An 18,980-nucleotide genomic window follows, 5' to 3' on the forward strand; every position below is an offset into this window, starting at 1 on the left:
AGCCGAGGCGGGCCGATCACTTGAGGCCAGGAGTTCAAGAATAGCATGGCCGACATGGTGAAACCCCATTTCTAATTAGATGGGCATGGTGGTGCACGCCTATAGTCCCAGCTACTTGGGAGGCTGAGGCAGAATTGCTTGAACCTGGGAGGCAGAGGTTGCAGTGAGCCAAGATTGCGCCACTGCACTCCAGCCTGGGAGATGGTGCGAGACTCTGTCCCAGAAAAAAAAAAAAAGAAAAAAAATCAACAGGAAAGAATAAACTGAGTGAGTAGACTTACAGAAAAAAAATGGCCTAGATCCTCACTTTACACCACAAACAGGGATGTATTACAGAGAGAATAAAGACTTAAGTGTGATTCTAAGTAGAGTAATGGACTGCAAAAAAAATAGAAGAAAATACAGAATCTCTTTGTGATCTGGAAATGCAGACTGTTTTTAAACAAGACTTCAAAAGCACTATTGAGAGTAGTAAGACTGTATTCAACTAGAGGAGAGAGCTAGAAAAACCTGAGGAGGAGTTCAGCACACTATAGAGAATATACCTGGGATCAGTGCAGCTAAAAGATGAAGGCAACTTATGGTAATAAACCATAAAGAAATATAGATCTGTTAGAGGGCGTATCACTCTCTTACCTATCTAAAATATTTTCTCCTGCCTCTGCTTCCTTCCTATTTAAAATGAAGCATGTGTCTTCAATAAACATTTTCTGAGTTTCAGACACTGAGTTAAGTGCAGGACGTAGAAAGAGGAATAAACTTGAGTCCAGTCCTTAAAAGAGCTCATAAGGTCAAGAAAGATGAGAAAACTAAATAAAATGTTTTATTTTTATCTGTCCTCACAATCTCTTCACAGTAAATGTTTTACTCCTCACAGTAAATGTTTTAACTCCTGTTCTACAGGTAGGGAGCTAGACCTTTGTCCAGGGTATCATTGAGGTACTGACATTTGAGCAATAAGGAAAATCATTCTGGCAAAAGGAACAGTGCTAATAAAGTCACATGGCCTTGAAAGAACATGGTGTATTGGAAAACGTTAAGCAGGTAACCTAATACTGGACATTCCAAAATGTACATGTTACTGAATAGAGAAAGTAGTCTATGGCAGCTGTTTAGTCTTCTCTTAGTAGAATTGATGATTACATCAGCTAATTGTCACCTTTGAAGCCAGGGCCGAAGAAGATGAAGCAGGGATAAATGAAAGATAAATGTTAATGGTTAAGGAAGAGAAGCATTCTAGGAAGCAAAAATAACTCACTGTGAAGTGATAATAAGCACTGTACCATAAATTTAGAGGAGGAAGATATTGCTATCAGCTGTAGTGGCCAGGAAAGGTTTCATGGAAGTGGTACGGCTTCCTTTGGTCATTCAAAAAATATAGTTGATTCTTATTACTTGCAGATTCTGTATTTGTGAGTTTGCCTACATGCTAAAATTTATTTGCGATGCCCAAATCAATACTTGGAATGCTTTTGCAGTCATTTGTCGACATGAACAGAGGCAAAAAATTTGAGTCACCTGATGCACATGTTCCCAGCTTTGGTGAAACAAGGGGATGCTCTGCCTTCCTGTTTTAGCTCTCACACTGGAAACAAGTGTCCTTTTCATGGTCTATTAGTGCCATATTTTTGTGTCTTTAGATGGCTTTTTGTGATTTCACTGTTTAAAATGCCCCCCAAGTGTAGTGATAAGGCTATCTAGGTCCCTAAGTGCCAGAAGGCTCTTCTTTCTTTTTAAAGAGAAAATACATAAACCAGGTAAGCATGAGTTATAGTGCCACTGGCTATGAGTTCAATGTTAATGAATCAACTATATTAAATAAGGTGCCTTAAAAATTTTTTTTTTCCTACATAAGGTGCCTTTAAAAAGAAACACACATAACACAAGGTATTTATGGGCTGGTTGACAAACATTTGATAAGAGGCTTGAAGGAACCTAATCCTGCATTTCTCCTAGGAGCAATGGTTCCATAGTCACTAATTCAGCATTTGTGGCTTTTTTACAGAACCACCGTGAATAATGATTGGCTGTATATATTAGCAGCTGTTCTTGAAGCGGGGGATTCAAAGCTATAATCCACTAAAGAACAAATAATCACATACTTGCAAAAATAAAGCTATGAGTGCTATAAAAGAAGCAATCACAGGCTGGTGTCAGAAAATCTCAGAGGGACTCTTGCTTTAGAGAAGGGAGGTCAAAGATGGATTTCCAAAGATGATGCTGTATGCACTGCATTTTGACACATAAGTAGGAATCTATTAAATGAAAGGTAGAGAAACACATTTTGCAACGGCTCAATTTAGTGAGAGGACACACTTCTGTGGAGACAAACGTTTACTCCATCTTGAATGCTAATTTGTCATGTTGCCTTCTGATTAGCCCCAGCCTTGTGATTATTACTTTATTTACGTCCTTAGTTTAAGAACAAAGCAACCCTGATGTTATCACACAAATTACAGGCTATGATGTATATAGCATTCTTGCCTGTCTGGAGGGTTGCCTTTAAATGTCTCTATAGAGTACGTACACCCTTTCCTTATGGCATGTAAGTACTGGTCTGGGGAGTAATAGGGCAGAGATATACCTGTCTTGCTGCCACTGAAGACCATGCTTCTGTCTGTAAGTTACCCCAACAAAACACTCTTTACTGACCAAACTGGATTTGTCTGCTTTGTTCATTTGATTTCTCCTTTGATGTTTGGGGGGCACTTTGCATAAAGGGCCTTTTCATGGAACAACTTATTTTAAGGAACTCAAAATAGTTTAGGATGGCTGGAGCAAAGACTGAAAGGCACTGAAAGGAGTTTCTAGGCAAAAAGGAAGGTGTCTGATTTATGAAAGTCCCTTTATAGGATGTTAAATAATGTGTTTTATTCTAAAGATAATGTGGAAGTTGAAGATTTTAAGCAAGAAAGTGACATGATTAGATCCAAATTTTAGAATTATTGCTCTTAAAGGCAATGATGATGAAGGCAACTGAAGATGAACTGAGATGGAGGTCAGCATAAAAGGCAAAGATATTAAAAGGCTTTTACTATTATTTAGGAAGAATAAAAGACTTTAAATAAGACAGTGACAGTGGTATGAGAAATGGATGGGCAAAGTTCGAGCAGTCAGGGAAAGAAGTAGAAGCGTTTTCTGTGGAAAATAAAGTGAACAAATGTCTGGAGAAAGGGAGGGTGAGCAAATCAGTTTATCTGGGGTATACAGTATTTGACAGAAGCTTTGGAAGGCTGAAGTGGAGAGCCAGAGTCATAGAATAGCTGGTGATAAGGTTGAAAATATTGGTGGCGTCAGCCTGTGGCAAGGCTACAACAAACAGACTAAACAAATATAATTTTAACTTTTGGCAATATTAAATTTATAAACAATTTTTATTGTAAAATACATATAAAACCTACCGTTTTCATTAAGTATATGGTCCACTGCATTAAGTACATTCATATTGTGCAACCCACACAACACCACTCATCTCCAGAATCTAAATCATCCTAAACTGAAACTCTATTATCCACTGAAATATAACTCATTTCCCCTTCTCCTGGGCACCCTCTCTACCCCTGCTCTTGCTACCATTCCACCTTCTGTCTCTAGGAGTTTTGACTATTCTAGATACTTAATGTAAGTGGAATCATATTTGTCCTTTCATGTCTGATTTATTTCACTTAGCTAAATCACTTTAATCAACACCCTGGTTATTCAGTAGCTACAAATTAGAATACAAATTCAGATTCTAATTTGTATTCTACTCTATATGCTGTATTTTAAAACAAATGTCTTGCTTTGTAGTTCATAATCTTTTCACTTAATCCTTAAAGACACTTCACTCTAGCAAATTATAAATTTAGAGTTCCTAAGAACAATTTAGCCTATCGGTGTCTCTCATAAAGAGCTTTTATTGATCTACTTACTGAAAATGTCTTTAGATTGCGAATATTTTCATTCCATTACAGTTCATGGAACGTAGACCCTTTGTAAAATTCCACCTAGTATCTAAATAGAGCTCAAGCAGGAATCAAACTTACTTAATCACCCAGGAAAATAGTTTATTTATTTGGGTTGCTAATATGAAGACTCTCTCTTTTGATACTATATAATTTCCCGATCTGAGATAGGGCTGAATTTGCTCTAAATAAAGAGAATTTAAAAAATAACAAAACTTATCTTTAGTTGGGGTAAAGTGCAGGCTGGAAACTACCTGAGAAACGTGAAGGTTCTCTCACCTTTCCCTTGGGGCATCCCTTAGTCATTAGGGCTCTACCAGCAAGTCGAGTACTATTGGACAAGACACTAATCCTCTGGCGGTCTCATTGGGCTCCATTAGACCAGCCTGTGTTTACAAACCTCGTTCACATCACAGCATACACAGAATATGGTACTGGTAAGGCACTTAGGTAAATTGAGGAGGTAGCGCGCTCTGCACCTGGAACCTACTGGCCACCTGGTGTCGCGCACGCGGGTGTGTACGCTCTCAAAGAGCGATCCATCCGGCAGGACCGTTCCAGTTGACAGGCCACGGCCGTCTTACCGGGGACGAGCTAGGGTTCCCGCTGTTTCTGAAGTCAGCGGTCTTTTCCTCCTTGCAAGAAATAAGGTCTTTATATCATAAAGGTAAGCAAAGAATAAAAAGGCACAAAGGCCGCAAGCAACGCACACACGCAAAAATCGAACTACAGCACTCGACCCGCGCATTCTCTGCCGACCTTACGTCTCTTCCCAGCAGGCTCTGGGAGCCACCGCGAGACTTCTTCAATTCTCGCGAGATTTATCGGCAGCCATCTTCTTGGGGGTACTGGGAGCCGGGAAGACCCCCTGAATCGTTCCCATTGAGCTGCCCTTCGCCTTCGCTTTCTTTACTTTTGCCTTTTCGACGTAGCCAACAAGCACCTGGTCCCGAGGCTGAGAGAAGGCCCGGGTCTAAGCGCGTGTCGCGCTTCCGGTCTGGGTAGATTTGCTGGGGAAGAGGGAAGGGGGAGGGCCCGGGCAAACCGTTGCTGTTTCAGCCCGGGCCGGGGTCCGGGGACGGGGAGCTCCTGGCACCCAGTGCACTTGTGGCCTGCGGCGGTCCCTGCAGAGCTGTTCGCCGACCGGGGCCCGCGGGAACCTGCCACCGGCGCCTCCCACCGCGGCCCACGCGGGCGGCGCGCGGAGGAGGGGGCGGGGGCAGCGGCGGCTGTTGCGGCCGCGACCTGGGCGGGCGGAGGAGTGTGACGGGCCTTAGGGCCGCTGTGGATGGTTTCTAAAATGATCATTGAAAACTTCGAGGCACTCAAGTCCTGGCTCAGCAAGACTCTCGAGCCCATGTGAGTATCCGGGGGATATCGCTTTGCAGGGATGGCAGTGGGAGATAGGCGGACCCAGAGATCTGTGCAGTTTCCCCAGGTGCTTGCGGTGGAGGCCGAAGCGGTGAACGGAGGTCCCAGGGCTCTGTGGCTTCTCCTCGTCCACCTCGCTTCCAGGTTCAGGATACCCCCGAGAGCCTGAGTCGAGCTTGATTTTATTGCTGAGCTGGTCTCGTTTTCCCGTTATATATAGACCGACTCCAACCCCCACCCGCAATATTTTCCGGGGGCCTCAAAATCGGTTTATTTTAGTAAAACCGACTGTGTTTTACTTCCTACAGACTATTTTACCTTGTTTTTCTAAATGAAATAGCCTTTATTAGGGATTCGGGCAGTTCTAGCTTAAATCACTCACGTTTCACCTAAATATAATTCCTGAAAGCAAGGCCACGTCTCCCATGTGCTGTCTGGCTCATCTGCACCTCTCTTCACTGATTGAAGATGTAACAGGTGCTGAGGTGGCCAGTAAAATTCCCCTTTCCCGCCTACACGTTCGTTAGCTTGGAGAAGAGGAAGAAAATTGAATCTTCATCCATATGGAATATTTAGCAGTTTTAAGTGGGATGCTATAGATAGATTTTATGTTGGGGGCTGCGGTTAGAGTGCTGTAATAGTCTTAGATTGGAAAATTTAAGGAGTGTTTTGACGACTTGGTAATACAAAATATAATATGGACCAAAGTGCTTTATCAGAATTGTTGATTTACAATAATGCAATGGGGAAAATTCACTTATTTAATAAAGTTATTAGGTACCTACTATATACTACGGGAGGCTTTGGGGATAGAGCTTTTAAATTCTAAAATCGACAAGACATAAATAAATCCAGATATTAATAGAGCTGTGACTATTACAATAATAGAGAATCATGTAAAAGTGATTATGAGGGGGGCTACTTCACATTGTTCAAGGAAGGACTCTCAGAGAAGGTGATGTTGGAGTAACACCTAAAGAGAAGGGACCATCTGTGTCACAGTCTTGGAAAAGAACGTTCTTTGCAAAAGGAAGAGCAAATGAAAGGCCCTGTAGCAGAAGTGATTGTGGTGTGTTTCAGGAGGAGAAAGGCCACTGGCTGGAAGGAGCCTTGCGATGAGGGAGAGAATATAAAGGCAAGAAGTTGGACAAGTAGGTAGGGGCCACATCGTGTATGGGAAGACGTGAGATGATTTAAAGCAGACAAGGACTGATTTAATTTTGTTTTAACTCTGCCTATTTTGTAGAGACTGAGAGGGCAAGAATGGAAGTAAGGAGACTATTCAGAAGAGTATCGTAGGCAGAGATGTGGCTAGTTTGCATTAGAGTGATGGTGGAGACAGGCAGATCTAAATACATTTCATAAGTAAAATTAATGGATTAAATGCGGGAGATGAGGGAAAGGGAAATCAAGGGTGGTGCCTTAGATAACCCAAGCAACAGAACGGGTGATAGTAGAGAAGGCAGAGAACAGGTTAAGGGGAGAAGGAATGGGGATGGCTAGTTTTGATAATAAATACAGTAAGTATGAAGTCTGTGGGATACATCTAAGTGTGATAGCAGATCACTGAGTGTTTGAGTCTAAAACTCAGGACAGGACTGGAGAAATCTGGAGTCATGCAGATAGTATTTAAAACGATGACATTGTGGGAAATTTCCTACGAAAAGTGTGTAGATAGGGAAGAGAAGAGGGCCTAGTACTGAGGCAGGAGGAAAACTGGGCTTTGTCGTTGAAGAACAAGTGTATGGCAAAAGAGAGGAGTTTATGAAATGCTGCAGAATGCATGAAAAAATGGAGGCAAGTAGGTAGCCCTTAGATTTAGCAAAGTAGAAGTCATTGGTAACCTTAGCAAAATAGTTTCACTGGAGTGGAGTTGTGCAGATGGAAGTCCTATTTCGGTGTATTGGAGAGTGGGCATCATAGTATAGCGGTGAGGAGAGCTCTGGAGCAGAATGTCCGGCTTTGAAGTCGGCCTCTGCCACTTACCAGCTGTATGATATTGGGTAAGTTACTTAACTCAGGGCTTCCATTTCCTCAACTGTAAAATTGGGAAAATAATGAGTGTGTATTAAGGAAATCTTAGACTACTGTCTGGTGTGTAATTAGCATTCGGTAGTTATTAGGTGAATACAAAACTTATAAATGTTTTGGATTGAAATAGCTTTCCTTTAAGCGTTCAGTTTCATATTAGATTTACTGCCGTATCCCCCCATCTTACCTAATGAGAAGACTATAGCCACTTAGAGTGTATGCTTGTAATTTTTCTTTAGTCTTAATAAAACATATTCCATGTATCATAAAGCCTACTCTCGATGGCTGTAGCACTGCAGTCATTATGTTGTCATAAATAGGGCACTGCTAGTAGAGCCTAGACAGTAGGAATTGTAATTGGTCCTTTTCTAATGGGTGTAGCTGTGGTAAAATTGAGCCCTTATCCAAGTTCTTGTCCTTTTAATTGCATTTCAGGTGGATTCTTTTGTATGATGACTTATAAAAGCTGATCCCAATTATGGATCAGTGGTTTCTAACGTTGGTTTTGTGAGATGTTATGATCTGTTATCTAAAAGGATTTTTTTTTTTTTTTTTGCTTTAACATTGTAATTACCAAACTACCTCTGTTTGAGAGAGGAACATACAGAGAACCAAGGGTAAGCTGTAACTTGAAACTTACATAAAACTTTTTAGTTACCTGTGCTGGTTAAATACTTCATAGTTTTGGACTTACTCCACATTTTGAATGTGTTAATTCGGCAAACGTTTTAAGAGTACTTAACCTACTCTGTGCTAAGCAGTGTGCAAGATATTGGGGAAATAGTAGGTAACAAGACATGAAATGACTCTTCATTTTATTTACCATTTAGCAGGAAAGATAGGTGTTGAAGTCTGGGAACGTCAGGAAACACTTCCCTGGTGTAATGTTTATCTCAGCTTGGAAGGATGAAGAACACTTTGTTGGGGCAAAAGGATGGGATTGGAGACCTGTGAAAGCATTGTTGGTTTGGTGAACAGATTGTATGGAGGTCCTAAAAATGGACAAAAAAAGATATGTTGGAGGAATTGAAAGAAATAGAAAGAAGCAAGGGAGAAGAATGGCAGTGGAAAGCTCCAGAGAAAGGAGCCAGATCATACAGGACTTTGTTGAGTCATGTTTAAGACTTTGGATGTTATTGAAGGATAGTGGGAAGCCAGTGAAGGGTTTTAGGGCAAGAGGGTTTTCAGATGGATGTTTTAAACAAAAAAAAGCCTGGCTGTGTTTTCGCGTGAAATAGAAGTCTGCATGTATGTATTTTACTGTTTCATAACTTCTGTACATGTATCAGGGTTCTGAGTTTCATAAATTATTGAAAATAATTTTCAATGTCTTTTTCATAAATTGAGAATTTTGAACTTTATTAAAATTGTCATCTTGAAATGCTTAAGATTGATGTTTTGTTATCTCAAAGATTTGCTTAGTCATACTTGCCAATAATATGAAGCTAAATGTTAGTGTTTTTTCTAACATTTCGTTTTGATGATAAGAAGTCCTGAAAAAAAATTAAGCTCTTTTGTTGTAGTAAACTTTTAAACAAACAAAAAAAGAAAACACTTTCTACTGTATTTAAAACTTTTAAGTGGACTTACACATCAAAGTCATGTTTTTTTTTTTTTCTGAAGAGACACCTAAACATCTATTGAAACTTTAATTTTTTTTTTTTTTTTTGTATTTTTAGTAGAGACGGGGTTTCACCGTGGTCTCGATCTCCTGACCTCGTGATCCGCCCGCCTCGGCCTCCCAAAATGCTGGGATTACAAGCGTGAGCCACCGCGCCTGGCGAAACTTTAATTTTTTAGAAAATAAAATTGAGGGGCAGATGGATGTAATGACGTACTCAGGTTTTGTGAGTTGAGTAGTAAAGAACAAAATGCCTAGTGTTGTGCTTCTGCCACTGTGTGGTGCTGTGGAGGAAGTGTGTGGTGGAAGGAAGATCTCTGTGTCCAGATCAGTATTCAAATCTCACTTCTGCTGTTTATTAGCTGTCTAGGCAAAGGAACCTCCTCTTTCCTTATTGGTATAATAGGAAAAATTACACTATTTCCATCTATAGTTGAAAGGGTTGAATGAGACACGTTTGTGAGCCTTGCCCTTCCCCTCCTTTCTTAGATATTGGTTGATTAAACACAGATAGGCTACATTACTACTGTTGCTACTGTTAGAATTATCACCAACACTCCTGCTGTGGCCACCACCTAAACTGTATGCATTGTTGTTAAACATTTTGTATTATTGTACTTACAAGTTTTATGAGGTAAGCATTGTTATCTCTCCATTTTGCAGGTGATGATACTGAGGCACTGAAGCATGAAGTTATTTGCCCACAGTGATTTAAACTAAGGCTTTCTGACTCTAGAGCTGCGTGCATATTCTTAATTTACTACTACACAATGCAGCATCCTAGTGTTTTCTGTTACTGTATATACTTTTTTACTATGACATTTTCATAGTATTGGCTACTATTGTAAAAGAACAAAATTCTAAAGGATCGTGGTTATCAGTGCTTTAGATTAAGAAATAAACATCTTTGGAGTTTTTGTAGTATTTTTCCCTTCACCTGTACTTGTTACTACACCTTTCTCACCACATTAAAATTTATTTTTGTTCCTGTCTGATAGGAAGAGTTATTCTTTTGGGTTTGCTAAATGATCTTTTTGCTCCTGAACTTTTGAGTATTTTTGCTTCCTTTGACCTTTCCCTTTTAGTTGGCTTCTTTTGTCATAGTAAGTCCATTTCCCATTCCTTAGGAAAAACTCAGCAATAATAACAAAAAACAAAACAAAAAATAAAATGCTTCTAGTCACTTTCTTGCTAGCTTTCTGTTCCTGTCGCTGGTAAATCTTGAAGTAGTAGTCAGACTTTTAATTTTTTGTTAATTTGCCCTCAGCCATTTACTTCTTAATGTCTTGGAATAGAATTTCTTCGTTGTAATATAATTACAACCAAAATTGCTTACCTCAGTGTTACCAATCAATTTATATTTACTGCCTAAAGTTTTATATTTTTTGCCCTATGCATGTATAACATCAGTGTTGATGCCACCTTTTTAACTTACTTGCCTTGAATCCTAATGTGTTGGTTCCTTTTCTTAAATCAGTCTTACCCTCTTTCGTTCCTTTTCTTCAGATTCTAATTGTATTGTTCAATGTTGTTACATTGACTTTTTTTCTTCATCCATTTTTTACTTCTGACATTTCATTAATTTACTGCTAAGATTTGAATGTTTGTCTTCTCCAGAATTCATGTTGAAATTTAATTGCGTTAAGTATTAAGAGGTGATTAGGTCACGAGGGCTCTGCCTTTGTTGATTGGATTAATGCCTTTATAAAAGGTTAGGTTTTGCTCTGCCCCTCTGACTTCTGCTGTGGGAGACCTGTGACTTCTGCCATGGGAGGAACTCCGGAGGATGCAGTGTTCAAGGTCTATCTTGGAATCAGAATTGCCAAACCTGCCAATACCTTGATATGGGACTTCCCAGCCTCCAGAACTGTGAGCCAATAAATTTCTTTATAAATTACCCGTCTTGTGGTATTCTGTTATAGCAGCACAAACGGACTAAGACCTTTCCCATGAATGGTTTTCTTTGTAATCCATGCCAATGGTTCTTAAAAACTTTTTTTTGGAGTGTATATTGTAGATCCTTTAAAGTCTGATTAAAGACTGCCTCCCTAGGATTTACAAATACATACACATTTGCATTGAATTTCAGAGCTTTTCACTCTGAGCTTGTTAATGGATTCCAAACTAGAACCTCTACTCTGCATTTATTTTCACACAAGTATGTTTAGACTTAACCACTCTTCACAGTCTTAAGCTTTTATCTCTAATTGCTGGCTGTATATCTGCTTGGATCGCTCATCTAAACTTCAAACTAATTTCTGAAAAGAAGTGTTTTCTGGATTCACTTATTTTAATTTCATTTCTCCACATTATGCTGGCTTGAAATTTTTTGGCTTCTCCTCCCTCCCATTCACTTAGTCATGAGGTTCTGTCAATCATCTTTACTGACATTGCTTAGTAGGGGGCTCACACTCCGTATATAAATGATTGCAGTTTGCTTCCTAACAAATCTGTTTTTATCTCTAGGCGTTTCTCCCTTCCAGTTCTTCTGACATGGATGCCCAGCCTTGTTTGTATCCCATTGCTTGATCAAAACCTTCAGCATTCCCAGATAATAAATTGCATACTTTTTAGCTTGCCTTTAAGAAAGCTAATGATTTGCTTTAAATTACCTTTCCATTTATATCTTTCTACTTTTTATATGAGTCTTAATTTCGCAAAGCTGAACTTTCGTGATTCACTGTCATGTTATTTTTATTGTTTCTTTTTTCTGAAACTTTACTGTTTTCTTTTTTCTGAACATTAGTTGTAGGCACCATTTATTGAGTGCTTACTATTAATATATGTTAATCATTATACATTCATTGTGTGCAAGATAGGTATTAGGAAGATGAAATAGCATACTTTATTCATAGCTAGTAAGTGATGGAGACAGGATCCAAAAGAAGACATTTCGATTCCAGAGCCTCGTTGTATTATGGTGTACTGTCTTTATATCCTTTCTTTATGTTGAAGTCAAAGATCAAGTGTGATTCCAGTTCTTCCACAAAGCTGTCTATGATCTATCCAGCTGGATGAAGCGACTCCTCCCACCATGACTCCTCTCTCTCAGCACTGGTTTCAGTTGTCATGACACTCATCACTTGTGCATTAAATTATTTAGTCGTGTTATTTTAGCTTTATTATTAGAGTCTCAGGCCCTTGAAAGCAGACTCCAACTCTTAAGATTTAACTATATTCCTGTTCATTATATACATTATCTAACACAATGCTTTGTGTGTAGTATATACCTGATTATTAAATGCATTAGTTGAAATTTCAAGTTTGTGTACCTAAAGCCAAGGGAAGAGGCAATAATTTGGGTAAAATTATATAGAATCTACCCTACTTCAGAACAGCAGATATGTGAGCTATTTGAAGATTAAGTAGTCTTTGGGTCTACTTCTTTCCATTTTTACTCCTAGCATCTTCAGTTTAGGTAAAGCTTAAGTTTAGTTCAGATTTTTTTTTTTTCTTTGAGAGGGAAAGGTCATTGAAATATATTAATATTTACTTGTTAAAGTATTATTGAATGTTGCTATGTGCAAGATTGCTGTCTCCATAGAACTGCACATAAAAGAATTATAGTAATTCTAACCTGATGAATTTTATAGCTGGTAGAAGAGTTAATAGTCTATAATTATTGGTTAGAACACTTTATTTCTTTATCCCTTTAACGTGTGATGAATTGACTTTCATAATCACATTTTGCTGCTGCACTCTTACTTGGCCTTTCCATCTGAATGCTGAGTGGTTAAAATGCATTTAGCACTTTTTTTCTGTATGTTTTAGCACTTCCTTATCTTTGGCTGACAGTGCTTCTCAAAATTATTTTACATGCCTAAACCAAGAGATAGGGACTGTATTATGAGCAAAATGTAAAATATTCCCATGTTAGGTATGTACATAACCTAAGCTTGAGAATGACTAACTGAAGCTTGAGCTAAATAGCTGGTAAGATTTTTTCCCTCTTCTTGCTTCCTTTGTGCCAGAGAAAAGGATGAATGAGAGAAATGAATGAATGGTAAGCTGTTCCTACTAGACTTACTCATTACTCTCCTACTACCTTATTTCTGTGGAAAAAGTCTTTTCAATTTACATGCAGTAACTTTGAAATAGGTAAAAGTTTATTTTTAACTAGTTTTATTTAGTATCTTTTATATGTGTATTAAATAACGGAGTAAGTTCAAGATCTGTTACTTAGTGATTCTTCTTGAGATATTTTACCTATATAGAAGCATTTCTTTTGTTATTTTCTCTGCGACACTTTACAAGTGCTTTTAAAATTTTGATTTTCTGATTTTTATTGTTAGTATATAGAAATATATTTGTATATTGACCTTGAATTCTGAAATTTTACTAAGTGTACTTATTCTAGTAGCTATTTTATAGATTCTATGGAATTTTCTTATACCAATCTCATCATCTGTGAGTAATGACAATTTTCTGATGTTTATACCTTTATTTCTTTTTTTTTTTTTTTTTTTTTTTTTGAGTTGGGAGTTGGAGTCTGACTTTGTTGCCCAGGCTGGATTGCAGTGGCGTGATCTCAGCTCACTGCAGCCTCCACCTCCCGGGTTCAAGCGATTCTCCTGCCTCTGTCTCCCGAGTAGCTGAGACTACAGGCACGTGCCACCACGCCCGGCTAATTTTTTTTTTTTAATTTTTAGTAGAGACAACAGGGTTTCATCGTGTTAGCCAAGATGGTCTCGATCTCCTGACCTCATGATCCACCTGCCTCGACCTCCCAATACACCTTCATTTCTTATTATGCTGGCTAGAAGCAGTAGTACAATGTTGAAGTGGTAAGAGTGGATGTCCATGTCTTGTTTCCAGTCTAAAGGGAAAGAGATTAAATGTTTCAGTATTACTGATACTGGCTCTAGGTTTTTAGTAACTGCCTTTTACCAGATTGAGAATTTTTTTCTTAATTTGCTTAATAATTTTGTCATAAAAGGTCATTGTTGACTTGGCTAACTTCTTCTTTTTATTTTTTTTGAGACAGTCTTATTCTGTCACCCAGGTTGGAGTGCAGTGGTGCAATCTCGACTCACTGCAACCTCCACCTCCCAGGTTCAAATGATTCTCAGGCCTCAGCCACCTGAGTAGATGGGACTGCAGGTGTGCACCACCACCCTTGGCTAATTTTTCGTATTTTTAGTAGAGGTGGGGTTTCACCGTGTTGGCCAGGCTGGTCCTGAACTCCTGACCTCAGGTGATCTGCCCGCCTCAGCCTCCCAAAGTGCTAGGATTACTGGCATGAGCCATTGTGCCTGGCCAGTTCTTTTCCTCCATCCGTTGAGATGATCATACAGATTTTTCTGTTTTTCTGTTAATATGGTGTATTACATGGATTGATTTTCAAGTATTAAGCCAATCTTGTATTCCTGAGATAAACCAGGCTAAGTCATGTTGTATTGTGCTAGATTTGATAATATTAAAACAAGTGGAAATATTCTATCCTCTTTTTCTGCAAAAATTTATTTAGGGTTAGTACTATTTTTTTTCCTTAAAATTTTTGGGATCCTTCACCAGTGAAGCCATCTGGGACTGAGATTTTTGTTGTGAGGATGTTTTGCGTATAAAATCAATGTCTTTAATAGGTATAGGTCTGTGTAGGTATTTCTGTTTCTTCTTGTGTCACTCTTGACAATTTATGATATTCAAGGATTTTTCTGAAGTTGCCAGATTTATTGACATAAAGTTACTTGCATTGTAACCTTACTGTTCGTTTAATAACTAGGATTTATTGTGATGCTTCCTTTCCCCTTTTTAATTATACCTTTGGTTGCTCTTTTATTTTCTTAATCAATTTTGCTATTAGTTTTTCAGTTTTATTCAGCTTATTAAAGAACAATGTTAACTTTTTTTTTTCTATTTTCTATTTCAGTGTTTTATTTTTATGATTCCCTTTTAAAACACTTTGGGTTTAATTTGCTGTCCTTTTCCTCTTTCTTAAAGTGGAACCTAGGTCGTTGGTTTTGCACCTTTCTTTCAGCTATTTTATGATATTGTTCCATTGCCACTGTCCTCTGTTGTTTCTGGTGAGAAATCTGCTGTCATTTGAGTCTTTGTCCTCCTGAATGTAATGTGTCTATTTTCCCCCTTTGACTACCTTTAAGATTCAATTCCTTTTATTTGGTCAGCAGTTTGACTATGATAGGCTTGTCTGTCTGTGTTTATGTGTTTTATCCTTCTTAGATTTGCCAATTTGGATCTGCGTTTTGGGTCTTTCATCAGTTTTGGAAAGTTCATGGTCACTATGTCTTCAAAATTTTTCTGCCCCATTTTTCTTTCCTCTTTTTTGGAGACTTTATATTTAGTTCCTTGTATGTTAAATTATTTGATATTATCCTGAAAATCTCATGTATGTTTTAAAAAATTACTTTTGTCCCTTTGCTTTTGATTTGGATATTTTTTATTTTCCGTTTTGTTTGTTTGTTTGTTTGTTTGTTTAGAGACAGTGCCTCGCTCTATTGCCCAAGCTGGAGTGCAGTGGCATGACTATAGCTCATTGCGGACTTGACCTCCTGGGCTCAAGGGATTCTTTTGCCTCAGTAGCTGGGATGGCAGTCACACACCACCACACCCAGCTAATTTTTTAATTTAATTTAAATTTTTTTTTGTAGAGATGGGGTCTCACTATGTTAACTAGACTTGTCTTGAACTTCTGGTGTCAAGTAATCCTCCCACTTCAGCTTCCCAAAGTGCTGGGATTATAGATATGAACCTCTTCCTGTTTTCAAGTTCACTATTGTTTTTCCTTTACCGTTTCCAGTCTGCGAAGGAGAGTTATTTCTGATTCAAATTTTTTATTTCTAGATTTTCCCATTTGGCTCTTTTTAATAGTTGCTGTGTATTCACTGAAGTTTACCACCTCTCCATGCATGTTGTCCACATTTTCCAGTAAATTCTTTACCATTTTTATCATTATTGTGAAGTCCCTGTCTAATCTATTATCTGAGCAGTCTCTGAGTATGTTTCCATTGACTGTTTCATCTCATGTAGATCACATTTTCTTACCATTTTGTGTTCCCTTTAGTTGGTTTTATGCTAGATCTTTTGTGTAAAAGGACTGTAGAGACTGAAGTAAATAAGATTTATTTTCAGTAAAGGGCATGCCTTTTTTTTGTTAGGCCACTTGAGTGGAGGCTAAGTCAGTTGCCCTGTAGTCTAATTGGTTCTGGGCTTTGTAACAACTTTCATTTGATTCAGTTCACCATTGGCTTCAAATTCTTTGAAGGCAGAATGAGAATTTTCCCTTTGGGGCTGGGTGCCGTGGCTCACACCTGTAATCCCAGCACTTTGGGAGGCCAAGGTGGACGGATCACCTGACATCAGAGGTTCAAGACCAGCCTGGCCAATGTGGTGAAACCCCGTCCGAACTAAAAATACAAAAATTAGCTGGATGTTGTGATGGGTGCCTGTAATCCCAGCTACTCAGGAGGTTGAGGCAGGAGAATCGCTTGAACCCAGGAGGCGAAGGTTGCAGTGAGCCAAGATGGTGCCACTGCACTCCAGCCTGGGCAACAGAACGAGACTGTCAAAAATAAAATTTAGCTAATTGCCACAAGGGGGCTGGACTTCCTTTCGTTCAAATATGACCTTGAAGATCTTGATGCATGTTGAGAAAGGCATGGAATAGAGAAATGGATGCTACAGTAGGAAGTTGGGAGGAAGCGAGAGAAATACTCATGGAAAGCCTTTATATGCTTCCAAAAATGGCACTTTGATTCCAGAGGGCAACGTTTGTTTGCCCTCTTGACAGAAAGTAGTAATCTCTAGAGGACTTCGGGCTTGAGGTAAGGACTCGCAAATGGCAAAAGAATTTCTCTTCCTACCAAAGGAGTGCTAACTCAAAAAGCAAGTAGGTGGAATCATTAAAGGGCCAGAGTGAGCCCTTATGGAGGTTGACAAACTGCTTCAAAAGCCACGAGAAAACTCAGCCATGGGGCTGGAATGGAAAGCATATGGTAAGTCATAAGGAGCTGGCAGAGCCGCAGTTCCAGTTAGTGTTTGTCCCAGCAATGTGCCAGCAGACAGGGGAAGGGTTGGAGGTCATTTGAGCTGGTAGGGTAAGAACAAGTATAAATCTCAGGGGATATCTGCGGGGGATCCCTGGTCTTTGCTACTGTGTAAACACAGTAAAAAGCCGCAGGCGCACAAATAATAGGAAGTGTGTGTTTAAGAAGTCAGGTGGCATGTAGAGTGAAAACAGGGAAGCGGACTTGCCCCCAAGGTGAACAGTCCAGCAGGTGCACAAAGCCATTTCAGAACATACACAGAAAAAAAGAATAGGCAGTGCAGCTTCTTGGAGAAAAGCTGATTTTAGTTGAAAAAAACAGGAAACCCCAAGCACTACACGGTTTTGGGCTTTAGCCCTATCATTCTCGTGAGCCTCCTGTCCAGGAGGGCCATTAGTGCCTCAGTTCTACTCGGTGCAGACCCCAAGGTCCTTCCCACCCCCACAAGGTGATCTCAGTGGTCAGACGGGGGGAGGAGAGCCACTTGTGACCAAGAGGAATTGTTCTGAGGGTTGGTTAGTATGCCAGACAGCGAATGGGAGAAGAAAACTGTATGGAGCTTGAATGTCTCCAGCCGAAGACGGCACTGTGTACGGGTCTCTTACAAGTAGGGAATGTACCCAAGTCACGCAGCACCGACGTATGTTACCTGCTGCAAATCCATATGGGTCTGCAGCAGCGTCACTTCTTGTCTCCTCAGAAGAAAGAATTCGACCGAGGAGACATAAGGCAGAAGGAGAAACTGAGGCAAGTTTTAGTGCAGGAGTGAATGTTTATTAAAATGCTTTACAGCAAGAATGAAAGGAGGTAAAGTACACTTGGAAGAGAGCCAAGTGGGCAGCTTGAGCGATCAGATGCCCCTGGTTCCAGGTTTTTGAATTGCTGGGGAGATCTTTGTTCTTAACTCCTACCTCCTGCCTTTATGACTTTTGGAACTGTTTCAGCATTGTTGCTCCTTTCCTTGTCTTTTGAATGGTAACCCACCCAAGAATGCCTCAGAGTGGTTTCACTCAGCCCTTGTGCTGTACCCTCATACTTTGTTAGCTGGAAGCTAGTAGTTCCTTGGTGATCTCTTCTAGTTCTTCCTTGCTCCCAGAATTACTCATGAGTCTTTGTTAGTAAGTGTTGATGAGTGGCTGTAGACTCACTTTGTGGCTTGTGGTACTTCTGATTCTAATCTCTCGACAGCATGTTTATATGACTGCTAAAAGATGATTTAAAGTTTCGCTGGTTTCTCTTTACCTTCATCTATGGAGTCAGATTTTTCTTCCTGACTTTCCACCAGGAATGAGAGTAAACATGGGTTTCTTTGCTCTTCTGAAGAGTTTGTCACTTTCTAGAATATAGTTAGTTCATTTATGGATTTTTTTTTTTTTTTTTTGGTCTCCTCAAGCTCTTTGGGTTTTAAAAAATATTGCAGTTTTGTAGTTAAAGTGGCTTGTTTTTTGTTGTTGGGGTGAGACCAGTGGTCTCTTGTGATGTTCCACATCCAGCCCGAGGTGGAATGGCTAACGTAGTCTGAATGTGCATTTGTTTTATAAAAGTTAGGTTGAAAAATTTTTCCTATGTTTATGTATATATGTAAATATATATAAATTATATATGGATAATATATTTTACATATTAAATATGTTTATATATAATATATAATGTAATTATATAACTAATATATTAGAATATGTATGATTTATGATGTAACCATTACTTATATATAATACATAATACTTACATAGTTATTGTATATAATGCTCCAGAGATTGATTTAATAATTTAAGAAAATAACCTTTTTTCCTAAAAAGTAATGGTTACATCATAAATATATGATGTAATTACTGTTATACAATTAATGATATATAATAAATATACATAATTATATATTATATATAATTAATATATATAATTATATAATAAATAATTTTGTATTATTGTATAATATATAATTGTATATTGTATGTTACATATTATATATTTTTTCCTGTTAATTGTTCATACACTCCCTAGTTTTTCTGA

At 38.8% G+C, this 18,980-nt stretch overlaps 1 protein-coding gene across 47 annotated transcripts in view; it reads left to right on the forward strand.

Annotated features, from left to right (window-relative positions):
- The first annotated feature begins 4,750 nt into the window (after positions 1–4,750).
- Positions 4,751–18,980, forward strand: part of RBM26 (RNA binding motif protein 26) — an 87,424-nt gene continuing 73,194 nt past the window's right edge. For 19 of the 47 annotated variants that reach the window (XM_063618714.1, XM_063618715.1, XM_063618718.1 and 16 more), the window contains exon 1: positions 4,800–5,303. In XM_063618714.1, the coding sequence (XP_063474784.1) occupies positions 5,233–5,303 (71 nt within the window). In that variant the 5' untranslated portion in view covers positions 4,800–5,232. Of the gene's footprint in view, positions 5,304–13,457; positions 13,752–18,980 lie in introns of those variants that run through there. The other 28 variants (XM_055245183.2, XM_055245184.2, XM_055245191.2 and 25 more) reach the window with 15 other exon arrangements.

Source organism: Symphalangus syndactylus, chromosome 15 (assembly GCF_028878055.3).
Source record: "Symphalangus syndactylus isolate Jambi chromosome 15, NHGRI_mSymSyn1-v2.1_pri, whole genome shotgun sequence".
Lineage (NCBI taxonomy): Eukaryota > Metazoa > Chordata > Mammalia > Primates > Hylobatidae > Symphalangus > Symphalangus syndactylus.